Source organism: Hordeum vulgare, chromosome 1H, assembly GCF_904849725.1.
Source record: "Hordeum vulgare subsp. vulgare chromosome 1H, MorexV3_pseudomolecules_assembly, whole genome shotgun sequence".
In the NCBI taxonomy this organism is placed as follows: domain Eukaryota; kingdom Viridiplantae; phylum Streptophyta; class Magnoliopsida; order Poales; family Poaceae; genus Hordeum; species Hordeum vulgare.
Window position 1 is genome coordinate 452,255,126 of NC_058518.1, and position 15,726 is coordinate 452,270,851.

Below are 15,726 nucleotides of genomic sequence, written 5' to 3' on the forward strand. Positions count from 1 at the left end.
TGTCCAGCATGAGAATCATAGCTCGCGTCACTGTGTGTGCATGAAGCTTCTAAAATTCTGGCCTATGTTAATATTCCTCAGCTGTTCTCATTCATATTCTCTAGTTTACATCAAAGTTGACTAATAATTAACTAATGTACAAGACAACTGATCCGAGTGTGATAAGTCAATGGTACAAAACATCGTAGCATTTACAAGTTAAAATCCTATGAAAATGCCAAGATCAGCGAGGAGCCAGCACCTCAGAGAGCACGCCACTGCTTGCATTAACACTGCCAGAGGTCTGTGTGACAAACGAAGTCCCAGTTGCTGAAGAAATTGACAGAGATTTACTCATATCAGCTGAGTCTGTGTCCGTAGTATCCAGCAGATTAAGATCCATCTCTGGCATCATCCTCAAGATGACCTCGAGTTCTCGGACAATCTCCGACATGGAAGGCCTCTCATCGGTCTCATCCCGGCAGCACTTGGTTGCTAGCAGGAGGAACCTACTGATGCAGTCTGGAGGACACATGCCCATCCTGCTGTCGACGATTTCAGAAATGTTCCCTGATTGGTACGCTTTGTTTACCTACAACATGCGTAAAAATTTAGTTCTTTTTACTGAAGTGTCTGTATTCCACTTAAATTCATGTATGCTGAATGTTCTTATCATTTTTCTCTTAAGCAAGCACAAAAGAACGTGTTGAGCCACTGCCCGCTGATATCCCCTCATTATAAGTTAAACATGCCGAATCATGTTTATGCTTTATGTGCATTTCCAAATGCTAGTTGAAATTACAGTTCAAAGTGAAGGATTATTTACCTCTCTCACTATGTTTTTCCCATGCTCAATTGGCTTCATCCCGGTCAACATTTCAAGAAACACAACGCCAAGGCTGTACACATCACTTTTATCCGTCAATTTATGAGTCAGGAAGTATTCTGGATCAAGATATCCCTGCCGTAAACAAAATAAATGACTCGTTATTCTCAAAGAGAGCACTGCAACTGCAATATCTCTGGTATAACTAATACTTACCGGTGTGCCCTTAACAACAGTGGAAACATGACCTGCTAATGTCCCTTCAATATCCGGCACTGGAGCAAGCCTCGAAAGGCCAAAGTCAGCCACCTTTGGAACAAATTTCGAGTCCAAAAGAATGTTACTGGCCTTCACATCACGGTGAAATATAGGAGGGTTTGCATCAGTGTGTAGATACAGAATTCCCTTGGAGGCACCCAATGCTATGTGAAGCCTCAAACCGAAACTGGGAGATTGTTTGGCCTTGGCTGTGACCGGGAAAATTCGCAACATAAGATGAGGTGCTTAATCTAAGAAAACAGTTTGAACAGGCCGAATGGTCCAATGATTGTACTACACTATCAAGAGTTCCAAATTATATATAATTGATGAAAATACATCTACAAATAAGATACACGAAACTGAAGAGTATACAGATGATCTTGAATTAAGAGCCCTGGCTAGTTTGGGTGAGAGGATCAGCCAGGATCCCGGACCACCCAACCGGGCCTACAGAATCTAGGTAGTACTAAAATAATATGTAAATTTCTTAAATACAATTTGAATAATATAAGGTTGCTGTGTACTTACAAGAAAGATGATCCCGTAAAGTGCCATTTGGCATGTATTCATAAACTAGCATCTGCAAAAATACAGTTTTGATGACAGCATGAATAACACATCAAGAGGAATGCCCTTCAGTGTAGCATTAAGCACATCTTCTTATCAGTGTAGTGTTGACACGTATCTATATTACTAATGCAAACAAAAGAGATGTACCTGTTCATCTGCTTCATCACAATAGCCAACTAACGAAACCAGATTCCGGTGATGCAATCTGGATAACAGCTCTATTTCCGTGCAGAACTCCTTCGAACCTTGCAGAGAATCCTCATGTGCCCGTTTGATTGCTACAATTTCTCCATCATCTAGAGTTCCTCTATAGACTTTTCCATAACCTCCTTGACCAACTTGAGCTAATAGGTCAAAATTATTGGTGGCCCTAGCCATTTCTTCAAATTTGAAGCATCTCACGCCATCTATTTTGACAGAAAATCTTGACACTGCATGGTAATGTGATGCAAATATTCAGGTGCTACCTCTTGAATAAGATGTCTGCTTGCAACATTTATTTTCATAATCAGTTTATTGCTTACAAAAGTATTAGTGACTTACGTGACCGTTTTGAAATGGTTCTACTTCTGTGTCTTGAATGCCTTCTCATTATAAGGACAGTGGCTACTGCAGAAAGAGCAAAAGCAGCAGCTATTGCGCTTGCCAGGATACCACCCATTGCGGTTTTGCTTAAACCTGATGAAGCTTCATTTGGATATTCTGTAAAAATTACGCACAACAGACACATTACTAGTAACAGGTGGGAGTAACTGGTCAGACAACAGTGCTGTCATAGAAACGAATGAATCACGAGTCAAAAATAAAATAAAATAAAAATCAATTATTAGTCAAACTATGCCTTTTTATCTTCTACAGAAATCTTTGAAAGTATTTAATCAAAATAACTTGCCAACGACAAGTGCTAGATAGTTGTGTTGCATTGCGAGCCATTAATTGTGCTGACCAAACTAACAGAAAGGCTACAAAGAAAATTGTCAATATTTAGTACTCCCACATGGCCTAAAATTAGTTTTTTTATCATAAAACTATGCTTTTGTACAATTTAGCTTCGAATTGTACTTACCATCTGCATAGGAACCAAGTGTGAAGTTGAGAAGCTCATATGGACCAAAGATATCTGGAAGCGTAATTTCCCATCCAGCGAATACGTGTCTGAGCCGCACAACCTCAGACATATTGAACAAACTTGTATTGCTTGGGAATAACTTCAAGTGCATGTTGAGCCTTGGACCCACCTCCCATATGTAGTGCTCAACGTGTAGCTGGTAAACATACAGTTTCAGCAAAGATGTTGTGCTGATGCCGAAGTCAGCTTCATAAGGATTGAAGTCTGTGATTCCTGGACTCTTCAGTCGAAGTCCAACTCCAAGTGGCACGGCACAAAAACACGATATAGGGGATGATGGGTTGTACTCGTAATTTTTATCCGATGGGCAAGGTGAACAAATTAGGCTAGAGCCTTGTTGCGGTTTAGAGTTTTGCTGGTTTACAGACTGGGGTTGACAGAGGCTGTCTACCGGAGCTCCACTGGAATTCCCACAGACAGGGTTTCCATACAACCTGCACAAAATGACAACAGTAGTGATTACTATCCATTACTAGTACATTATATTTTATTACAAGAGATACAAGTATGCGATGCAAAATCAATTTCTAGTTACTTATATTTATTCTCAAATTCAGACAGTAAAGAGATGGTGCTGACAACCAAAACAGAGATCAGCTACAAAATATTTGCATGTTCACAGGATGCATTTGAACAGATAATATGGATATGTTATGTGCGAATGCAGATTTTCAATGCATATCATATGTATGAGAACGTACATTACAGTAACATTTTGCGGAGGATTAAACGTAGCCGGAATGGTCTTGAGGGAATTATTTTGGAGGTCCCTGCATGATCAAAAAATGCATTAAATATATATAGTTGATACTATCAGGAAAATTATCTGCAAAAGGGTTCTTACAGAACAAGGCTTCGATTTCCAGTAAGAATGATGTCATTCCATATTGTTGAGGGAACAGCACCATCTAGATGGTTGTTTTCAACTGACCTGTCGAATGAACTTGTCATATGCACATCTAGAAAAATAAAGCATAAAGATTATATGATTACACAGAAACTATTTACGCATGTCCGTATTTGCAATTATGATAAAAAACAAACTACCATACAAGGTGATTTTGTATCAATCTAAAGAAAAGTAAGTATTGCTTGTAACCTGCCGAAACTAATAGGAAACTAAGGCTCAGTTTTTTTCCGAAAAGGAGGCTTAGCCCCGGCCTCTGCATCGAGTGATGCATACAGCCATATATTAAAAAAGGCCAAAATCCGGCATAGTACAAGTCAAAATAGAGCCATATGGCCAAAAAACAAAAAGATACAAGGCGCCACACTCGCCCAAACCAGGGATGACTGAAAGATCTAGATGACTAAACACCTATTCTATTAATATGACGCCATCCAAACCGGTTGAAGATACCCTGTGCTACCATCTCCCATCGGACACACCCAGTATCCAAAAGCTCCCTGTCTGCCACATGAGTGAGTAATGACCACGTGCGGATCAGTGCGGTAGCCGTGAAGATAACCTGTCGAAAGTTCCGCATCCTTCATCTTTGCAGCCCGCATGGCCCGCCCCAACTGCATATCATCCACATCTGGCTGGTCCTGAATCCGCTGGCTGGATCTCCTCCCTGATGTCAGCGGATCTGGTATACCACCAAATGCTATGACCTCCTCAACCGAACGTGCATTTACTCCCTGGATGCCACCCTCTTGATCGGTATGCCCTACTGGAGAAAAGACCTCAACGTCCGCCACCGCATCAGTCGGCAAGCAATGCGGTGCTCCCTCACTTGGCCTATCCTGCGGCTGCAAAACAGACTCTCCCTTAACCTTAGCCAGGTATTGGTCCAAAGAGACCGCCGGCAGCCCAACCACCGGCGAAGAAGGCTGCAACGCCGCACAAGAAGTTTGCTTCCCTGGAATAGACAAATGAACCTGTCCTGCCCGTTCGGCCTCCTTCGCCCCAGTAGCCAACCTGGCTGGGGCCGAAGCCGGCTCCACCGAGCCAAAACGCAACTGTGTCACCGGTGCCGCGATATCAGCCCCCCCTCCAGTGGATAACTTAGGAGTCTTCGGCAAAGCAGAAAGATTAGACGGCATGCCCTTCTTTTCAGATTCTTTAGCACGGGACTCATCGTCCCCATCAAACATATCTTCATCTTGATCTTTGACCTCCTCATCAAACATAGGTGGACTCTCAATCTCTATGCGAAGGGTATACCTCATACCTGCATAGACCCAGACAACCTCATCCGGTACGAGCCCAATATCCATCACACTGACCAGCATCCGTGCAACTCCTTTGGCTCGAGAAAACACCATGTCAACCTTCTCAGTCTTTCCTATCAAAGATCCAAGGCTCCAAGCAACATGAAAATCGTTAACAGCCTTAGACGGGCTCCCGAAAATCTCACCCAAATCTGATGAAGAGGAACCCCTTGAGGCTCGTCACTCCTTCAAGAATCAAACTCTAAGATGCAGGACGTGCTAGGCACTCTACACATACCAAATTTCAGCAACCGTGCTAAATCTTCCTTGGAGGGGAAAACCACCTTGAACACATTATCAGCAACCGCAATAGGATCCCAACGAAAAGATGCAGAAACCAGATCTCTCAATTGCTGCACCACTTGGTCCGCAGTCATGGTTCCGCTGGCGACAGTAACCATACCAGTCAAGGCCACATCCGGTGCATGTACCGCAGTGGTCACAGACGTGGACTCAAAAAACATGAGCTCCTGACAACACGCCCCATAAATAGCTACCGTAGGCATTTGTCCAACTGTGAGAGGACACTGAAGTGAACCGTGAACGGGTTTGAGACAAAACTCACATAATTCCGCCGTACACTCAGACACGAAGTGGCCATTCTCACCACATCGGTAACAAGTCATCTTTTCCTTTTTGCGCGCCCACTTAGATGGTCTGTCACTCCCATCCAACTTGACATTGGCATTGCCCTTGACCACCTCCTGATCAGCCACCTCCTTAGCAGCACCATTAGTCGGCAGCTGCTCAAGAGGAGGAACCATGGACTGCCCTTGAGCCTGCCCAGCACTCTCCCGAGGCACAAGGTCCTCCGTTGGTGGCAGTGGAGGTCTCGGCTTCCTGCCACCGCCACGAGCGCCCCAAAACTGCCTATACCCTCCTCTCTTGGGATGCGCTGGACCTGCAACACCTGGCATAAACTTCCCAGGAGGTCCCTGCCACGCATAACCCCGACCGCCACCGGCTGAAGATGAACCACGATGCTGCCCTTGACCGTATGCGTTGACACCATCGTCTCCCCAACGACCTCGCGGCTGCATGCGATTAGCATCCTCTCTAACGGACCCAGCAGCCGGTTGTGGATTACCCAGCGACCTCGTCACCTGAGCCGGAGGACGATTCCCCTGGCCAGACGCCTTCCCCGGCTGCATAGCCTGCTGCGTCTTGGAGTTGGCCTGCGGTTGGCCCGCGATCGGCTTAGCTGCAGGCGCCTTGGCCGGCGGTACCCCATCCAGCGGACCGCCCTGCCCCGACATGCTCCCTGTCGCGAGACTAGGGATACGTGCTGCTCGTCGAGAACCCAGCCGCGGAAAGCCCCTGCGCTCGATAACCCTAGCTGTCGGTGCCAAGTGCGGTTGCTGAACTGTGTTTTGCCGTGCTTATTTTATAATATTTTGTGGGAAATTATCCAAAAATATATGCAAGAGTGGTTCAAACAGACACTACAGTTGGTACAAGTGGGTTGGGCAAACAGTATGATAATGCAGCGCAATGCCAAACATAGCCTAAATGGTATACTTACAAAAGCTGAAGATTAGGAAGCCCTGAGAAGTTTAATGGGACAGTTCCATTAAGCATGTTGTGCGACAAATCACTGCCAGAAAACAGAAATTAGTCGAGTGACTAAAGAAAGTAGACAAAAATTATCAGAGGTACATACAGAGTAGTGATATTTGACGCGAGCTTATTAGTTGGTATTGGTCCTGCCAGTTTGTTCCAGCTAAGATCCCTGAAAATGCATGCCAGTAATAGAAGTTTAGACACCTGTGGAGTTATTTCCTGAAATGAAGGAACTAAAATGGATTGTCAAACTGCTATCTCAAACATAAATCATCAGCAACAAGGAGTGTAAGGTATGCCACGTTCCAAGTGCAAGCCATAACATCAAAAGACAATGATTGGAAAATAACTATGACGTGTGCTTTTAGCAGGGTAGTGCACTCACAAATAGCCAAGTTCAGATATGGCACTCAGATCAGGAATAGCACCCTGCAAGTTGCAGTTTCTAACACTCCTGATAACACAAGAAAAGTTCTCCTCAGTTCCCCGAACTCAGTGTAAGTGTAAGAATTACGGATATTAGACATTGGCATGTTGAGATGTTGCTTAATAAAACTGGAACTAAATCATTATATGAAGATATTTAAAATTGTATAAAATAAGGAGGAAAAAGACAAACGTGTAAGGATAGAGAAAGAAAAGATCATACTCACAGCTTTAACAGTGTTTTTATGTTGCTGTATGTAGCAGGAATGGAACTTCCACTGAAGTTATTGTTGTCAGCCTGACTAGAAATAGAAACATATGAATATAAGAAACATGTGTTTTTTCTTTTTCTTTTTATGAGAAAAATTTCTACTCAGAATGTGCTAATGGGGGCACATACAATATTTTCAAAGCAGGCGCCTTTGCTAATTCTGTAGGAAGAGGTCCAGACAAATTGTTGTTGTCAACAAGGCTGCAAATGTGCAAGTGTTGGTTACATCGGAAAACAAATATCAGATCCATAATTCCTACTAAAATTTTACAAGGAGAAAATTTTGGGAAAGAAATTGACTTCCACATACAGGTGAAGAAGTAATGGGATTCTCCACAATTCAGATGGAATTTTCCCACTTAATGAATTATTGTTCATGTGGCTGAAATGAATGGAAAACAGAGGTTAGAGCTAAGTTCACATTGAACATCAATTAGCAAAGCATAGGGAAAATGGAAATGAACATTTCTTACAGATGTTTCACATTTCTTAAGTTGGCAAATGACTTCGGTATCGGTCCCTGTATTTGGTTTTGGTCAATTTGTAACCTGTTCAAGTTCTGAAGGTTGCCAATCTCATCTGGTAGAAAACCAGAGAGCTGATTGCCATTCAATAGTCTGCAAAAGCCATAAAACTTAACAATTAACATAGTTTGATAGAAACATACAGGGATGTTTCTGCAAAAGCCAGTGTTGTTTTATGTACACAGTATCTATTGTGTAAGTACTTCTGCGCCAAAAAGATCATGCATAGGTTTAGCAGCAAAGGAACAGACAAATTATGTACTCTGTAAACTTTTATAAGACGATCTAAAATGTCTTATAAAAGGTTCCATTGATTTCTTTGCATATCGAAGGGGGAAGTCAACAGAAATCACCTACATAAGTTTGAGTGTAGTGATGTTTCCTATCTCTTTTGGGATGCTGCCTGTTAAACTGTTCCACATAAAATCCCTTCATGAAAAATAAGAATTATTTAGTATAGGATAGAATAGCTTCAGAGTAAACATGACAGCTACTATAAGCATGAGACAAGCAATCAACATCGGGATAGGATCAAGGTTTTACTGACTGGTTACTCTCTCCAGCAGTTCCATAGTATGGGATAATTTAAGCCTTTGAATCAAATTGCTACTACGCTATGATAAATTTGTATGCATTGATAATTCTGAAGTGTAGCAAGTCTAATATTTAACTACTGCAGAAGAACTTAAGTAAATCAGTAACTTGACACATCAGAGTAATACTTACAGTGTTTTCAGCTGAGATAAAAGACTGACCTCTGGTGCCAAAGTTCCAGACAGGTTCCTCTTAAATAACTGTCTGCGTTGAAAAGAAATATGCTCAACATGACAGGTTACACATTACGCTCATTTTAAAAACTATGATAACCGAACCAGCGCTCATAGAATGAATAAACCTAAGCTTAGATGTGGTGAATAGATTAGATAGAAGTACTGATCATACAATTCTGTCACATGAAGCGCATCACTGATTACGTGGCAGAAAACTCCTGTCCAATTTGATGTGCATGGATCCCCCCTGTTCCAGTTGTCAAGGTTGTTCATAGGATCAAGTAAGCTTCCCTTGATAGCCCCGAGCGCATCGACTGCATTATGCAAAACAGAACATTCAGTTTGCGTGAAAGGTTGCAAAATAAGAAACACAATACAACACCGTAAGAAAATACTGTCGCCACTGAACATCAAATATTTATGGGGACAGATGCAGGTAGCTAGCATGAGAGATCAATCGATTAGAGAACTCGTTTTTTTTTCCTTTTCTTTTTTCAGAATGGCAGAAGCAACAGATTATGAAGTATGCACTGCAACAACTGATTACCTTCGGAAGGGTCAGTACTTTGCCCCAGTGCAACATCCAAGCAGGGGAGCATCAGAACCAGCACAACCACACAGAAGACGCCTCCAGAGTTGGTCATATCTCTCACAGGATAATCAGCAAAGACTTCTCACATCACCATCAGGAAATTTTCCAGAGCTCTGTATCCTAATTAACAAAGAAAAATGGAGCGGCGGTCAGCATCTAGTGATTATGGCTAACGACAACCCAAAAGCCAGATCGTACATGATGCCGATGGCCAATTGATCAGAAAACATATAGTAGTATGACTCGTCCTTGCATGATTTTTCTAATGGAAGGCGAGCTGATGGCCGGGCCAATTGGCCAGATGTGATGACAGTCACATGCAGCCGTGCACCAACCCCTCCTTTGCACAGGCAAACAGATCTATCTGGACTCGGAGCGATCAAACCAAGCCATTTTTAAAAAAACTGGTGACACACACTCAACATATCTTGCTCGTCTCCCAGGGACCACGGCCGTGAATGAAGTCGACAGCACCGATAATTACGCCATGCTAGTACTATTTTGCAGCCACAACATGCCAACTGAAAATTGGGAGGTGGAGCAGATACTTTTTTTTTGTGAGGGAGATGAAGCAGATACTTGCTTGCACCCGATGCTGATGGGCAAGAGTGTGGACAAAGCTACCGGTAAGTAAGTAGGGCGACAACGATGTTGCAGGTAGACTGGGATTTCAAAGGTAAAATGTTTTGGGACGCTCTGGGACAGGATCCGGAGGGGGTGATGGACCGATGGAAATGTGTGGAGCAATCGAACCAGACCTGGCAGACCGAAGGTAAAACCAGATGGAAGAATCTGAGGAAGAAAAAGAAGAGAACGAACCTCGTAACTGCGCCGCGAAGTCCCTCCCTGCGAGAAGAAGGCGGGGAAGGGGGCGCAGCCTCGCTCCTCCTTCACCTCCCACACGGGCACGGCGTTCCTCTCCCTGTCCTCCGACCTCCGGTCCCTGCGGCTGCGAGGCCTCTCTCGTGCTGGTGCTGGTAGCAGCGGCAGCAGAGAGAGAGAGAGAGGGGGCAGGGGAGGAGACAGGCGAGACTATTGTAGGCGCCGTGGAACTGGAGTCCACGGCCGTCGTGGATGGCTCGTTTTATGGGTGGGGGATTCCCGGGTGCTGCCGGGCGTAGACTGTACTAGGTGTATAGGGCATGGGCGTTGTTAATTTAATTATTTAAATATGTATTATATGTAATAGATAATATATCATTAGATTCATGCGGAGAAGTAGTTTCTGAATATGTAATTTTTATCATATATAATATATATTTAGCTAGTTAAATTAACAACCTAGAACGACGCGCATGTCCTATACACTTGGACGAAGGCAGTACTACTGTTGTTGGAAATTCTTTTGCAATTTACACGTGGGCACTTATGGAACCCAGCTATCTCACCAGATAGCTAGGACGATTGCTCGGTCCAAAGAAAAAGAAATGAAAAAACTGGTTTGCCTTCACTTAACTCGATTACTCGAGAATGAATATATGAACTATTATTAGTGACAGGACTGGGGCACTAGCCCAGTGAAAAGGACATAGTGGTGTTACCTTGCAGACCGGAGTTCGACTTTTATAAAAATATATCTTGGATACTAGTTTTCATAGATCTCATTTTCTATCTATTATTAGTGACAATGGCATTTTCCTATTGTATACCACTTACTCGGTCTAATTTCAATCATTTCGTAATGTCACGGGTCCAGTCCAAACATAAATTTGAAGGCAATGCTATTAGAAAATATATTCTATGGCATTCTGTCTTGTGTCTCTAAATGAATGCATAAAAAGATTGTTTTATCAATTATTGCAAATGCTCTTATCCCCTCCCCCTCACACACACATAGACAAGGTAAGAGCGCACTACATAAATTACAGAATTTGCCATATGTTTACTCTTTGTCGTCGGCTAGCGGACGACAAATATGGCCTTTGCCATGAGCTGTTCAAAAGCTGACGGCAAAAAGAGGACGGATGGCAAAGATACTAGTTGCCATTGGCTCTTTTTTGCCGTCTGCTAGAAGAGACGACAAGGAGTGTGGATGGTTTAGGTCAAACGGACAGCATGGATGCCGTCCGTGTAATCTTTGTCGTCTGTTGTCACGCTCTTTGTCGTCTGCTACCATATGGCAAAGTTCCTAAATACTTAACGCCCCCCGCTCCCCCCTCTCTCCCTCTCTCTGTGTCTCTCTCCCCCAATGACCATCAGCGCCCCTTACCACCACCCCCGCCGCCCCACCGCGCCCGTCGCCCCGGTGTCCAGCCTCCTCATACGTCCATTTTGCATCATGATTTTATATCGATATTTATTGCATTATGGGCTGTTAAAACACATGATGGTACAATGCTTGCTTATGCCTTTTCTCTCTTAAAAGGTATACATGAAGAGGGAGAACGCCGACAGCTGGAATTCTGGACCGAAAAGGAGCAAATCTGAGAGACCTATTCTGCACAACTCCAAAAGTCCTGAAAACTTGCGAAGAATTATTTTGGAATATATAAAAAATATTGGGCGAAAGAAATACATCAATGGACCCACTAGGTGGCCACAAGCCAGGGGCGCGCCCTACCCCCCTAGGCACGCCCTGCAGGCTTGTGGGCCTCGTGGTAGGCCTCTAATGCCCATCTTCTGCTATATGAAGGGTTTTGACCTGGAAAAAATATATCAGAACTTTCGGGGCGAAGCATCGCCGTCTCGAGGCAGAACTTCGACAGAACCAATCTAGAGCTCTGACGGAGCTATTCTGCCGGGGAAACTTCCCTCCTAAAGGGGGAAATCAAAGCCATCGTCATCACCAACGATCCTCTCATCGAGAGGGGGTCAATCTCCATGAACATCTACATCAACACGATCTCGTCTCCAAACCCTAGTTCATCTCTTGTATCCTATTTTTGTCTCAAACCTCAGATTGGTACCTGGGGGTTGCTAGTAGTGTTGATTACTCCTTGTAGTTGATGCTAGTTTGTTTACTTGGTGGAAGATCATATGTTCAGATCCTTAATGATTATTAATACTCCTCTGATTATGAACATGAATATGCTTTGTGAGTAATTACGTTTGTTCCTGAGGACATGTGATAAGTCTTGCTATAAGTAATCATGTGAATTTGGTATTTGTTCGATATTTTGATGAGATGTATGTTGTCTCTCCTCTAGTGGTGTCATGTGAACGTCGACTACATGACACTTCACCATTATTTGGGCCTAGGGGAAGGCATGGGGAAGTAATAAGTAGATGATGGGTTGCTAGAGTGACAGAATCTTAAACCCTAGTTTGTGCGTTGCTTCGTAAGGGGCTGATTTGGAACCATATGTTTCATGCTATGGTTAGATTTATTTTAATTCTTCTTTCGTAGTTGCAGATGCTTGCGAAAGAGGTTAATCAAAAGTGGAAGGTTTGTCCAAGTAAGGGCAACACCTAAGCACCGGTCCACCCACATACCAAATTATCAAAGTAACGAACGCGAATCATATGAGCATGATGAAAACTAGCTTGACAGAAATTCCCATGTGTCCTCGGGAGCGCTTTGCTTTATATAAGAGTTTGTCCAGGCTTGTCCTTTGCTACAAAAAGGATTGGGCCACCTTGCTGCACCTTTGTTACATTTGTTACTTGCTACTCGTTATGAATTACCTTATCAAAAAACTATCTGTTACCGATAATTTCAATGTTTGTAGAGAATACCTTACTAAAAATCGCTTGTCATTTCCTTCTGCTCCTCGTTGGGTTCGACACTCTTACTTATCGAAAGGACTACGATAGATCCCCTATACTTGTGGGTTATCAAGACTCTTTTCTGGCCTCGTTGCCGGGGAGTGAAGCGCCTTTGGTGAGTGGAACTTGGTAAGGAAAAATTTATATGCTGTGCTGAAATTTACTGTCACTTGTCACTATGGAAAGTAATCCTTTGAGGGGCTTGTTTGGGGTATCTTCACCCCGAGCGGAAGCACAAAGAGATGATCCTCAACCTGCTACACCTACTGAAAATATTAATTATGAAATTCCTTCGGGTATGATAGAAAAACTGCTAGCTAATCCTTATGCAGGAGATGGAACACTACATCCTGATTTGCATCTAATCTATGTGGATGAAGTTTGTGGATTATTTAAGCTTGCAGATCTGCCCGAGGATGATGTCAAGAAGAAGGTCTTTCCTTTATATTTGAAGGAGAAGGCGTTGACGTGGTATAGTCTATGTGATGATATTGGATCATGGAACTGCAACCGACTGAAATTGGAATTTCATCAGAAGTTTTATCCTATGCACCTGGTTCATCGTGATCGGAATTATATTTATAATCTTTGGCCTCGTGAAGGAGAAAGAATAGCTCAAGCTTGTGGGAGGCTTAAGTCAATGTTATATTAATGGCCCATTCATGAGCTCCCGAGAGAAATTATTATTCAGAATTTTTATGCTCGGCTCTCTCGTAATGATCATTCCATGCTCGATACTTCTTGTGATAGTTCCTTTATGAAGAAAGATATTGAATTCAAATGGGAATTATTGGAAAGAATTAAATGCAACTCTGAATATTAGGAACTCGACGAAGGTAATGAGTCAGGTACAAGCCTTACGTTTGATTGTGTTAAATCATTTATAGACACCGATTCTTTTCGTGATTTTAGCACTAAATATGGACTTGACTCTGAGGTAGTAGATTCATTCTGTGAATCTTTTGCTACTCATGTTGATCTCCCCAAGGAGAAGTGGTTTAAATATCATCCTCCCATTGAAGTTAAAGTAGTTGAACCTATTAAAGTTGAAGAAGAAACTATTATTTATAATGTTTATCCTGTTATTCCTACTGCTTATATTGAGAAACCATCCTTTCCTGTTAGAATAAAGGAACATGCTAAAGCTTCAATTGTGGTTCGTAAGAGTTGTACTAGAACACCTATACCTCCTGAACAAATTAAATTTGAACCTAATATTGCATGTCATTCATTTTTGTGATGAAGGTGCTAGAATTGCTAGACCTGGTACTAAAAGTAAACATAGACCTATTGTTGGCGTGCCTGTTGTTTATGTTAAAAGTAAACATAGACCTATTGTTGGCGTGCCTGATGTGGGTGCTAGTGTTAGTGTAATTCACTTTACCTTATACCAAGAAATTATGAATGATATTGCACCAGCTGGATTAGAAGAAATTGATGTTATCATCAAGCTTGCTAATAGAGATACTATTGCACCAGTTGGGATTGTTAGAGATGTTGAAGTCTTGTGTGGGAAAATAAAGTATCCTAATAATTTTCTTGTTCTTGGTTCCCCACAAGATGATTTTTGTCCCATTATATTCGGTAGACCCTTCTTGAATACTGTTAATGCTAATATTGGTTGTGAGAAAGAAACAGTTATTGTAAGTTTTGGGGATGTGTCTCATGAGTTCAGTTTCTCTAAATTTCGTAGACAACCCCATGACAAGGAATTGCCTAGTAAAGATGAAATTATTGGTCTCGCTTCTATCGTTGTGCCTCCTACTGATCCCTTAGAACAATATTTGCTAGACCATGAAAATGATATGCATATGAATGAAAGGAATGAAATAGATAAGATTTTCTTTGATCAACAGCCTATTTTGAAACACAACCTGCCTGTTGAAATACGTGGGGATCCTCCTCCACCCAAGGGTGATTCCATGTTTGAGCTTAAACAATTACCTGATACTCTGAAGTATGCTTATCTTGATGAAAAGGAGATATATCATGTTATTATTAGTGGTAAAATTTCAGAGCATGAAGAAAAGAGATTATTGAAAACTTTGAGGAAGCACCGTGTCGCTATTGGATATACTCTTCATGATCTTAAGGGCATTAGTTATCACAAAATCAATATGGAGCCTGATGCTAAACCAGTTGTTGATCACCAACGACGATTAAATCCTAAAATGAAGGAAGTGGTAAGAAATGAACTACTAAAGCTTCTAGAGGCAGGTATAATTTATCCTATTGCTGATAGTAGATGGGTTAGTCCCGTTCACTGTGTCCCTAAAAACGGAGGTATTACCGTTGTTCCTAATGATAAAAATGAATTGATCCCACAAAGAATTGTTCCAGGATATAGAATGGTAATTGATTTTAGGAAATTAAATAAAGCTACTAGGAAAGATCATTACCACCTACCTTTTATTGATCAAATGCTAGAAAAACTATCCAAACATACACATTTTTTGCTTTCTAGACGGTTATTATGGTTTCTCTCAAATACCTGTGTGAAAAGAGGATCACGAGAAGACCACTTTTACTTGCCCTTTCGGTACCTTTGCTTATAGATGTATGCCTTTTGGTTTATGCAATGCACCTGCTACCTTCCAAAGATGTATGGTGGCTATATTCTCTGACTTTTGTGAAAAGATTGTTGAGGTTTTCATGGATGATTTTTCCGTTTACGGAATTTCTTTTGATGATTGCTTGAGCAACCTTGATCGAGTTCTGCAGAGATGTGAAGAAACTAATCTTGTCTTGAATTGGGAGAAGTGTCACTTTATGGTTAATGAAGGCATTGTATTGGGACACAAAATCTTTGAAAGAGGTATTGAAGTTGACAAAGCTAAAGTTGATGCTATTGAAAAAGTGTCGTGTCCAACATATATCAAAGGTATAAGAAGTTTCCTTG

At 42.1% G+C, this 15,726-nt stretch overlaps 1 protein-coding gene across 3 annotated transcripts; it reads right to left on the bottom strand.

Moving 5' to 3' along the window:
* Positions 1 to 47: 47 nt before the first annotated feature.
* LOC123444562 (probable LRR receptor-like serine/threonine-protein kinase At1g06840) lies at positions 48 to 10,229 on the bottom strand. 3 transcript variants are annotated; one of them, XM_045121333.1, is made up of 21 exons: positions 9,942 to 10,229; positions 9,078 to 9,242; positions 8,703 to 8,844; positions 8,487 to 8,558; positions 8,118 to 8,189; positions 7,710 to 7,853; positions 7,547 to 7,618; positions 7,366 to 7,437; positions 7,193 to 7,267; positions 6,925 to 6,993; positions 6,640 to 6,708; positions 6,502 to 6,573; positions 3,610 to 3,696; positions 3,467 to 3,535; positions 2,703 to 3,199; positions 2,180 to 2,338; positions 1,784 to 2,067; positions 1,595 to 1,646; positions 1,022 to 1,272; positions 806 to 940; positions 48 to 571 (listed from the first exon to the last, which is right to left on the bottom strand). In XM_045121333.1, the coding sequence occupies exons 2-21, from the start codon at positions 9,172 to 9,174 to the stop codon at positions 224 to 226; spliced, it is 2,838 nt and encodes a 945-aa protein (XP_044977268.1). In that variant the 5' UTR covers positions 9,175 to 9,242; positions 9,942 to 10,229; the 3' UTR covers positions 48 to 223. The 3 variants fall into 3 exon arrangements, with proteins under 3 accessions (XP_044977268.1, XP_044977278.1, XP_044977285.1); XM_045121343.1 differs by lacking the exon at positions 9,942 to 10,229 and adding an exon at positions 9,321 to 9,491; XM_045121350.1 differs by lacking the exons at positions 9,078 to 9,242; positions 9,942 to 10,229 and having other exon boundaries at positions 8,516 to 8,558; positions 8,703 to 8,751.
* Between the last annotated feature and the right edge of the window lie 5,497 nt (positions 10,230 to 15,726).

Coding starts and splice junctions, on each gene's coding strand:
- LOC123444562 (XM_045121333.1), bottom strand. CDS start 9,174: ATGACCAACTCTGGAGGCGTCTTCTGTGTGGTTGTGCTGGTTCTGATG. Junction 8,845..9,077: donor AAGTACTGACCCTTCCGAAG/GTAATCAGTTGT, acceptor TGCATAATGCAG/TCGATGCGCTCGGGGCTATC. Junction 572..805: donor GGAAAAACATAGTGAGAGAG/GTAAATAATCCT, acceptor CGCATGTTGTAG/GTAAACAAAGCGTACCAATC.